Genomic DNA, 10844 nt, shown 5'->3' with positions numbered 1-10844 from the left:
TGTATCAAGTCAGTGTTTATATCCTCCATGATGAGTCTGGTACCAATTTATTGACTCCTTAGTTATTTAAAGCTTGGTTGCCTGTAGGGCGGTTTCGAACCATCGATCGATGGTACAATATTGAGTGCTCTTACTGTACGCGCTACCTCACCGCTCTATAACCTATCTTTGATTTCTGGCAGATTTAAAAGTTTTCCCTCCAAATGTTTTTTATCTTCTACGCCACGATTACGATAGAAATCGTTCAGCTCTTAATTTATAATCTCATATATTGACATCACTACCCACATGTCTACGACTTTATCTTTTGGAAAATTATCGCTTTTCTCTACCATTCCTCCTTTTGTTGATCGGCTTATTTTTGGAATCGCTGATTATTCGTTTTACTTGTCTCATGAGATATCGTTCATCTTCCTTTTGTTCAACTATTTACTTCTACACCCATAAGTTGCGCTTATGAGAAATAGAAGTGTAATCATAGTGGCACAAACAAACAAGTAAGGAAGAGATGTGAGCCCTGAAGCGACAAATCAATAAAGTATACTAAACACGGATCTCTATGTCAAGCAATATTGACTCCTATAAATAAGTACGGCAAAGATGTCATCGTCTCAGTGAAGATTCTTTATGAATGAATAATTAACTTCATAGGGAATATCACCTGTGCCCCGTTGTTCGCCTTTTACCTTGAGCGGGCCCCAGTAATACTTTTGATCGCGAGTAAAGATTACTCAGAGGCTTCTCTTCTCCGACTCAACGACTCGAAGAGAATTTTTCAGAGGACTTAGTGAAGAGGTCTGACAGTTGGACCGGCTGTCTTCCTCCGTTGCCCTTGATGTGGCGTGGTATCCAGTCTCTTACAACTGTAGTCCAAGGATTGTCGCTGAAACCCATGACCTGTTCGTCTAATCTAATTTTACATTTCTTGGCAAATGCGGCAGCATCTCTGATATTCTGTCGTTGACGGTGCATTGAACTGTGAATACCCTATTTCATTTGTGTAAAGGGGGATACTTCTGAAAACATACTTTAAAGGCATCACCCCACGAATCTGAGGTGGTGCAGATTTCAGGTGGAGCACAAGGCTGGCGCGCTCCAGTCGAACTCCTTGTAGAAAAAAGTACGCCAGAACGATTGAAGCCGTATCTTTCGGGCCGTCTTTTACGGCAGCTAGGAAGAAATGGACGGAATCACCTCCCTTCCCCCTCTCCATAGTCTTCCATCCCGTATACGAATACTCCACCTGAAATCCGTGCCACCCCAGATTCGTGGAGCGATGCCTTTACCTTGAGCGTTCTATGGCGCCGACAGCACTTTCCACGTGCTTCAGCAACGCCCAGATTACGGATAGGTACACCAAACCAGAAGGAGCGATCATGTAAAATAGATGAACATTGAGTCGGACGTTCTCGGTCTTGTTCTATACCCTCTCATGGTGCTCTCGTGTGTTTCCTAGCCGCGAAATTCCTTGTGCCTAGTTCAAAGATCAGGTCGTATATACTATTAATTTCATGATCTAGATATATCATAGTTGGAGCAGTCGCATATACTCGTTCATTTGAGCGTGAATGGTACATCAGAAATTCATCCCGACCTCATGAATATCGTCTTGCCGGGGTTCAGTTGGAGACGCGTTTTTCCACACATGTAATCAAATTTGACCAGCACTCCTCCCGCCTGACTGATATTTGATGTTATCGCTGTGATGTCATCAGCTATAACTGCCGGCAATCAACTATCAGTTCTGTGTTATTTCATTATTTAATATGAAAAAATAGAAAACACGAGAAAAAAATAGCTCTTAGAAGCCCTCTGCGTTCTGTAGTGGAATGCCGGAGCGCGTCTTTATCGAAGACGCGACGTTCCTCATTCTTGTAATGCTATTGCGTTGCGGCCAGGAAATCCTCGACTTTAGCGTCTTTGGTATTCTTTTGAACCGATTTAATTTGCATTAATATGCCACCAAAGGCGGTTGTAGCGAAATGGATGAGGGGTTAGGCTGTCACTGCACGATCGATGATTACAAATCGCCTTAGTGTCAACCAAACTTTTCAAGGTGGATACATTGGTACCAAACTTGTCTTGGAAGAGAAAACATTGACCAGACACGTTGGCTCTCCTCCGCAAGTCATTGTAAGCCTCTACAAGTGTTCATAAAAATCAGAGGATTTTGAATTGAAGTCGAATGCCCGTTGCTGCGTCCCTGTAGGGATTGATGGACGCCATTTACTCTTTCACTTCCTTTCATTATGTGACCACTAACTCTGCTGAGTATCTCCGGTGCACCATTCTCACCCATAAAAACCACACTGATATGCTGTGGGAGCGTTCTTTGGCCTTCTGGCACCGGTGTACCAATATATTTCGGTGGTACTCGTGTCGCCCCTTCTCAAGCCCCCCGTCACTTTTGCACCAGGCTGACGCCGCAAGGTTCCCCTTTCAGCTTTCTGGGTATGAGGTATCAACATAACACCGTGTTACCATTCTGTACACGGGGACCCAGCAAAGTGTGACTGTGTATGCGTGTCATATACAAACACAAACAAACACTCAGACTAAACTCGTTATTATGTAGCAAGGTAGGTAGTGGTTTGGAGGTTAAAGGCAGCATACCACGAACTTGACGTGCTTTGGAAATGCACGGGGCATTGTAGAGGTGGGGTTGTTGATCGCGGAATCCATTGTGGTCCCGCTCGTCTCTCTCCAATCTTCGTAAAAATATGGCGGGGAACCGCTTTAGTTCCTACCATCTGAGTTAGAACACACCTCTTTGTACACGTTCCGATCCTCTCAGAAGCCTATTCATTGGTTTTACTGAAAAGACTGGTGAGGATACCCCATCAATCTTTGCCCGCTCGCTCGCAGGCGGGTGCGGCGCGTGTCTAAGGATGGCGCGTTGCAACTGAAGTCGGAAAAAAACAGCGTCTTCTCCCCTTTCACGATTGTTGGACAATTTAATAGCTCGATATGACGATTGCCCGGTGGGAAAATAGCGTCGACCCCATGGAGCTCTCTTTTCTTGTTTATTGGTAATTCGTTTTTTTTTTTGCGTGTAGTCCTGTTTAATTTAAGTTTCGCACCCTCAGTAAAGCTCAGGGTAGTAAATCACAAAAAAAGAGGAGGTGGGGGCACTCTACACTGCTCTAATCGAATTCTACCTTAGGGTGCTCCTAGAGCACAGACCTTAGTTGACTGCTTCAAATGTGAATTGTGGAGAAACAGTCTCTCAGGCCATTTTCGGTTTTCTTAAAAGTACTTCATGATATGACGTAGCTCTTTACTACCTGTAAACCCTATTTGGTGAAGTTGGTGAAGTTAAAGGCATCATCCCACGAATCTTTCCGGTGGAGTATTCGTATATGGGGTTAATAAGATATAGATTATGGGGAAGACGGTGATTCCGTTCATTTCTACCTAATTGCCGTAGAAAACGGTCCGGAAGATACGGCAAGCGTTCCGGTGCACTGTTTTCCGCAAGGAGCTCGATTGGAGCGCGCCAGCCCTGTGCGGCGCCGCATCTTCCGCGCCGTTTTTCACGGCAATTAGGGAGAAATGGACAGAACCACACCCCTCTCCGTAATCTACTATCCCGTATACGAATACTCCACCTGAAATCCGCATCACCTCAGATTCGTGGTATGCTGGCTTTAAAGCAGTAGTAGTTCCAGCTCCATCTTCTTTTTTCTTCTTATTACATTTAGCCTACATGTCATGAATCCTACAAGATCAGTGGTAAGGCTTTAGGGCCCGACTGACTCAGCTTTCTCAACGCCTTCTCAAATGGAACCCATTTGTCACTTAAGAACTGTTTTTGTGCTCTATGAAGGTTTTTGCGCTCAAAAATGCACTTCGACTAGAGCGCTGTTGAATGCCCCTCCAAATACATTTCACCCAAACCCCTGCTGTTACTTTTTTCTTCAGCTTTGCTGCTTGGGCTTGTGAGGTTCCAGTTTGAAGCGATTAAATTCTTTCCCCAAAAGGGGACTTCGCTGAAAAGTGTACATTCTTGCTCCATCACACAACAAACAAGCTTAGAAAAAAAGAACGATGAGCGCTTCGGGGAGCTTATCGACGCCATCTTGCTGTCGATAAATCACCACATCGAATGCGTAGCGCGTCATCCCACGACATCACGTTTGGGGTCGACTGTAGATCCCGATGAAGATTCTCAGTCATTCTATTCGCTATCCATCACGTTCTCAAAGGTCCTATTCTGCTTATGACATCAATGTCTGAGCTTAAAATAATTGCTTTCCAGTCGATCTCCTGAGCCAAATGACTGAACGGAAGAAGATAGTTGTATTTGGTAGCGTTGTTCAAGATCTAGTCAGGTGAGTATTCCTCCTCCAATATTTCACACTTGTTGCGAAATATCATGCCCACTTATTCTTTCATGTTCTTGAATTTTCCATATAGCTGATTCCGCACGATGTGATGATTACGAGGGGTTGAGGGTAATACAAGTAGCAAATAGTTCACGTTGGGGGATTTTTCCTGTTCCTTGTTAAAAACACATCTTAGCAGGAAGACACTTTTGAATTTTTATGGGATTTTCGAACGTAGATATGGGTTTCAGTTACACCACAGATTTTCCCCGCCCTGGAGAGAGCGTTCGCGGCCATATGTTCCGGATGGCAAGCGGCGGAAAAGGTGCCAATCAGGCTGTTGCAGCGGCGCGACTGGGTGCGAAGGTGCAGATGATTGCTAGGGTGAGTTCTATCACCGATTTTTTTTGTACCTACGCGTGATTCAATTTTAGATGCACGTTTGGTCTATTTGATTTTAACTCGCTCTTTTCGGTAACCAGAATCTGTTGAAATTTTCCTAAAAGCTTCCACAAATCTTCAAGATACAAATTAGCTTCTTAAGCAAATTAGTTTAAACGCAGCATACCACGAGTCTGACGTCGTGAGCGAACTCGAGAGAAAAGCTAGACGTTGGGTTGTAGATTGCGGGATCACCACTCATCTTTCCCTGATCGTCGAAGGAAAAAAAAAGGTTCTGATTATTACGGGGTACGTTAGAACGCTCCTCTGTGCACACTTTCCGGCCCCTCAGGAGCCTCTTCATTGGTTTTACTTGAATAGGCTGGTGAGAAGACAGCACTGATCTACGACCGCTCACTCGTGGATGCGGCGCGTTCACAAGGGTGGCGCGTTGCAATTGAAATTGTCTTAAAAAAAGTCGTCTTCTACGCCGTTTTTTACGACGATCAGGAATAGATAGACGGAACCAGCCCGGATCCGCAATCTACATCTCCAACTCAAGATTTTTCCTCGAATTCCTTCCCCACGTCAGATTCATGGTATTCGCTGCCTTTAAGATACTATCGCCCACAATCTCACAATTCCTTTTTCCTACAACTGTGCATGATTATGGCTACTTTATTGTCATAGTTTTAGCAAAATCTTTATTCGTTAATATCTTCACCAAGATCCTAACGATAATGGTCCAATGTTCACCCATGTAGTGCCCGCTTTGATAGAACGCGTTACGTATAGAAGTTCCGACGAAGTCTGTAGACACATGACTTCCATATAAGTATATTTTTGAAGAAGAAAGTCGACAAATACATTAATTTCATGAGTGGGTCCTGTTTGTCACATTCCTTCCAAGTAGACAAAGTAGAATCCCTGGGTATTGTGCCGTATTTTGTACTCTTTACTTCAATAGAGTTCTAACAATAATCGATTTTTTATTCCCTACTCTCAAACTGGACCTACATCATTTCGTTTAAATATGCACTTTTGTTGACTGATTGATTCACTTCTTAGGTAGGAGATGATTTCTTCGGCAAGTCGAACATTGCTGACCTGACGGAGAGCGGAGTTGACACATCACGAGTGGAGAAGTCTCAGACTAGTCATACGGCCACTGCAACTATCACCGTCAATTCACATGGTTCGTGAACATTTCTTTTACGTACAAGCTGGCTCATATACCCTCTCATAGCTGAATGTGTATAGGACGAAGAACAGACTGCTGTTTGTCCAGAGATACACGAAAGTCACACAAATCTCAAGAACAACAGTCTCAGCATCGCGGATTTTCCACTGAGCGCTGCTCCATCAAACAACTCCTAACTTGGGCATAGCAATTAACATAATGGATTTAAAAACAATACTTGTGGATCAGTAGTAACGCAAACGAATCAAAAAAATGTCCCATTTACATGCTTTGAAAGAACTCTGACGCTACAATAATACGCATCAATTTTTGTTGGTTAGTACTTGTGAATAAATCACTGATATTTAAGTAGTTAGGTCAAAACAAGCTGAAGACTTGCGCAGTTGCGTGAACGGTTGCGCTTGAAGCGGTGCGGTAGCGCCAACGTTTGCATTTATCGAGGTGGGACTATTGCTTACCCCTCTCGCACTGTAGAGTAGAGGTCTCGTTCAGCGCATTTCGAGCGCGTTGCAGCACGTGCCAGGTGCCCGACTATAAATTTTAGCTATATTATTATAAACTATGTTGTTGTAACTATAGTTGGGTCAAAACGACATGAAGCACGGACCGTTGCTTAAGCGGCCGCGCTCGGAAGCGGTGCGGTGGAAACAGCGGTTGGAGACGAGGTAAGACCATGGCGAACTGCAGAGTTGGTTGGCGGCAGTGAGGATCCTTACACGATCCCAACCGCTACGCTCCACCGCTCCGCTTCGAGCGCAGCCGCTTGCGCAAATGTCCGTCCTTCATGTCGTTTTGACCCGACTATACATTATATTCAATTTATTTTCTTGCACTTTTTACTCTCTATTACTGAATTTTTTAGTAATGGGAAATCTTTGCTACTCAATCAGAATCGTTGATATCTATACGTATTCAGGAGAGAACTGCATCGTTGTGACATTGGGTGCCAACCTTGAAGTCGATGAATCTACTGCAAATAGACATGAAACCGCCTTGAGGGATGCCGCTCTTGTGTTAATCCAAGCTGAGATCTCCAGTGAAGGAAACAAACGGATTTTCGAATTGGCTAAAAAGCATGGAGGTACTATCCTTCCTTGATTTATTCGTTCGTTCTAAGTTGCATGTTCAGTGAAAACGTTCTTCAATCCTGCTCCCGGAGATCCGAACATGGATAAGTCGATAGTTACACTAACAGATATAATCTGCACCAACGAGAGTGAGGTGGGGATAGGTTTTTCGTTTTTTTTTCTGCTTGTTTTTTTTTCTTGTTGCAATCCTGTGAATCTCAGGCTGAATTCGTGACCGGTATTTCGCAGAATTCACTAGATGACGCTAAGAAAGCTGCTGCCAAAATGCTGACAATGGGTCCTGAACATGTGATAATTACATTAGGTGCCAAAGGTGAGGTTTTCTGAGTTTTTCTGCATTTTTGGTGCGCAGATCCCGTACTGATCCTCCTCATTTTCTGATGCAGCGAAGCGAAATAGGTTTTCTGTTTTTCTTCGCATAAAGTAACGTAGATGGGACTACGCAGCTTGGCAAGTTTTTTTTTTCTCATTAGTTTTCTCGCTTGTCCTGCTCTTAGGAGTTCTCTGCAATTTTAGCTTGTAGGTGTTGAATTTCTGCACCATTTTTTCATGTTACTGCGCATGATTTAACGCATTTTCTGGAGTCGTAATTTGGGAGAATCCCAAAATCGATTAGGAAGGGCTTTCATCATTAATCACGAAAAAGTGGGTCTGCATAAAAAAAGTCAATAGCTACCAACTGCTACAAAGTGAAGTCTTTGAAGAAACATTTTCCCAGAAGAAGATATTATAATAAGGGAAAACGATTTCCCTAGGATTCCAACCCGAAAGATCCTTATCCTGAACAACCACATGTGGAAATGGAGGTGGAAATCCATTCACTACACATTAAATTCTTAGATACCCTCTACGAGCAGATCAAATATAAGAAACTATGGGGAGGACTTTGCGACAATTTTCATAATCTTATTCATGCACTGTTTTTAAAGGAAATAATGAGAAACTCTAAAAAAGAAAAAGATAGCACCCCGAGCACGGTAACGACGTGGCACATCACTTCGACACATGCTCCCGGAAGGCGACGTGCTCTGGTCGAAACGACTGACTTATGGAGCAATTTCGAGAATGGTTGTGCTTCCGGTGGGTCCCTCGTTGGCTCCAATCGAGCTGCAGAGCCGAAAGATGACTACGCCGCGTACTTCGGACGAAATCGCTTTTTGCACGAGTCAGATTGTTTTGAGCCGACTGTACTTCAAGCGTTACGTCGCCATTGGAATTTGACGTAGTATGAGATAAACTTAGTATACCGGGTAATTAACCTTTTTCACGGCCTTATCCTCCTTATTCATTTAGTTTCCTATCGCATCATGATTCTACCGTTCTCAGTTCTTTCTTCATTCTATGTCCCACCATATTTCTGGATTTTTTAAAAGGGAAAAACCTTTTCAGAGCAGAGTGCGGGTGCTTTTTTTCAGTTTTTTTTTCAGGTGTAGCAGTTTGAAGGAGTAGATGGGGGATGCTGAATCATAGATAAACGTTTTCTGGTTTCATTTCGAGGGTTGTCTTTATCTCCTACTCTCTGTGTGTTGTTTAGTGTTCGATTCCTCATTTCTTTCAAGGAAATTTTTGCAACAAAAAGATCTCTGCGAGTTGTTCATGCATTTTTGTTCTTTTTTTTTGTTAGGATATTTATCATCAATTATGTAGTTACACCTCAACTTTGTTTGAGGTTGCGTACTCGCATCAAAAGGTCACGATTTCCAACACATCCCAGTGAAGAAGGTGACCGCAGTTGATACAACGGTATATTCTGAATTGAATTTCTTTGTCATTTCTTCTCATATTTTAAATTTTCCGTTCTAGGGTGCTGGTGATTGCTTCTGCGGTTCCTTAGCCTATTTCCTAGTTGAAGGAAAGCACTCCATGCGAGAAGCAGTTGTGAAATCAGCAGGCATTGCAGCGCTATCCGTACAACGTAAGGGGACGCAGTCATCCTATTGGAAACGAGAAGAAATTGAACGTGAACATCCAGATCTTTTAGAATAAGAACATATGTGCTATGTTGAGCTCACTTTACATTCACTTTATTTCGAAACTAAAACTAAACAGCCATGCACAGCTTTGTGATGTGCTAAAAAGCAACAGATATCTATCGTCATTAGGGGAAAGTCGACGAATAAAGAGATTTTTCTACCATTCCATGTCCAAATATGATTTCAGGAAGCTTTCATGGATTTCGGTGAACATCAGGTCACAGTGACGGATTTCATACCGAAGGAACTGAAAATGTTCATTTATAAATAAGAGCTTTAGATTAACTTGACCGTGTCGCAGCAGCGCGGCTGGGGTGGCCTTTAGCAAGTAGACAAGAGGCGGGACGAAGAAATGTAGCACCTCTCGCTCATTGTTCACTCCATGTTGATCTCCTTTCAGTTTGTCAAATTCAGCGCAGATCCTCTCAATGATGTCGAATTTGGATTCGATTAAATGAAGAAGCCGAGCTTCAAGAACAACGCGATGGCCAAATTTGATATTCCTTTCCTGAAAGTTGTGTTGACAGATGTTGACAGATGGAACATTCTTGTGAGGAGAACATACAACATGCTCATCCCAGATTTCGAATCCTTGGCATGCTTTATCCAAGAGTTCCGTTAAGATCTCGAACCTGAAAGTAATCTTTCTGTACTGAATCATTATTCATTTTCTTTATTTTTTGCACCTGTCCTCTTCAAGACTTCTGTCCTCACGAGGTAACGCCCATAATGTTGACTCTAGAACCTTGATCCGCTTCTCTAACTCCATATATCGTCGACAGATATCCTTAGATGGTAAAAATCAAGTGCTCTTCGTTTACTTGGCTCTTTTTCTAGCGGGTGATTTATTTTTTTTATTATTTATTTATTTATTTTTATTTATTAGTGCTTGAACCTACTGGTATGTATTTTTTAGCGACGTAGTCGGGCAGCTCCTTCATATCTTTGTAAAAAGTAGTTGGCTTTGTTTTCAAGTCTTCATAGAATTCAGCACTCTCAAGTGGTGCTGTAAGAACATTTATTGGGTTGTTAATAGACAAATAATCTAACTTTTGCTTCTTATTGAATGTTTCCCCCAATTGTAAATCTTGAAAAGGTAAAAAAAAAACAACAACATGCAGTCAATCTTTTGAAATACATGCTGACCACCGAATGTGTTCAGCTGGATGGCCGCGACATGTCTGTTGCAAAGTTAGCTTTTTCTCTACTTAACACACCTTCCCCCTTCTATCGTAATCCGAATTCAAAGCGCTTGGCCCTCACACGTTGAACAGAATTGGAGGGTAACATATATTTTAAGCTTAGAGGTACTGTATACCATCCAATCCAAGCTCTCTCACTCTATCAGCGAGAGGAAACTCTGGCGCAGTAGGATACGTCGACGTTTTCTTAGCTTCTTCGCGTTCTTTCTCCAACTGTTTCTTCTCTTCTTCTGTCAATTCAGGCACCAGACGGCCCTGTAATTGTCGTCAAACTGTTGGCGGTGAAGCAACAGAGGACGTCTCCTGACTTACATCTCCTTTCTCAGCTTGATCCACTTCAGTCATCCGGTTAGCAGTAGAATTTCCAATAAAATGAATGAACACAGCTTTAGCTTATATAATGCCTGATATCGGCATCTCACGCTAACAGGATAGCCCGTTGCAAACGTGTTGACTGGGATTCACAAACTCATCTCAATTTAGCTTCAGCATCACAAAGTATAAAGATGTCTAAAGCCCTATAAAAGGTTAAAGTTCAAATATAGTCGGGTCAAAAAATCGAGATGGGACCCTGGCGACCTGCAGAGATGAGTGGCGGTCGCGAGGATCCTAACACGGTCCCAACCGCTACGCTCCACCACGCCGCTTCGAGCGCAGCCGCCTACACAGCTGTC

General features: G+C 43.0%; 2 protein-coding genes across 3 annotated transcripts; one reads left to right on the top strand and one right to left on the bottom strand.

Moving 5' to 3' along the window:
• Nucleotides 1-1956: 1956 nt before the first annotated feature.
• On the top strand, nucleotides 1957-8981 carry RB195_017655 (uncharacterized protein; the record flags this gene model as incomplete). 2 transcript variants are annotated; one of them, XM_064184743.1, is made up of 11 exons in its annotated part: nucleotides 1957-1993; nucleotides 2057-2149; nucleotides 4173-4205; nucleotides 4259-4331; nucleotides 4577-4709; nucleotides 5775-5901; nucleotides 6824-6988; nucleotides 7037-7128; nucleotides 7197-7308; nucleotides 8665-8738; nucleotides 8799-8981. In XM_064184743.1, 11 exons carry the CDS (start codon nucleotides 1957-1959, stop codon nucleotides 8979-8981), a joined length of 1122 nt encoding a protein of 373 aa, XP_064040624.1. The 2 variants fall into 2 exon arrangements, with proteins under 2 accessions (XP_064040624.1, XP_013303330.1); XM_013447876.1 differs by lacking the exons at nucleotides 1957-1993; nucleotides 2057-2149; nucleotides 4173-4205 and having other exon boundaries at nucleotides 4276-4331.
• A 144-nt stretch (nucleotides 8982-9125) lies between these two features.
• RB195_017654 (uncharacterized protein) lies at nucleotides 9126-10515 on the bottom strand (the record flags this gene model as incomplete). Its single annotated transcript, XM_064184742.1, has 7 exons — nucleotides 9126-9215; nucleotides 9330-9476; nucleotides 9534-9600; nucleotides 9655-9755; nucleotides 9868-9974; nucleotides 10287-10425; nucleotides 10483-10515. The coding sequence occupies 7 exons, from the start codon at nucleotides 10513-10515 to the stop codon at nucleotides 9126-9128; spliced, it is 684 nt and encodes a 227-aa protein (XP_064040623.1).
• Nucleotides 10516-10844: the final 329 nt, after the last annotated feature.

The sequence above is a fragment of the Necator americanus genome, chromosome II (genome assembly GCF_031761385.1).
Source record: "Necator americanus strain Aroian chromosome II, whole genome shotgun sequence".
Taxonomy (NCBI): Eukaryota; Metazoa; Nematoda; class Chromadorea; order Rhabditida; family Ancylostomatidae; genus Necator; species Necator americanus.
The sequence above is the reverse complement of the archived record's forward strand: the minus strand, read 5'-3'. Positions and strand labels throughout refer to the sequence as shown.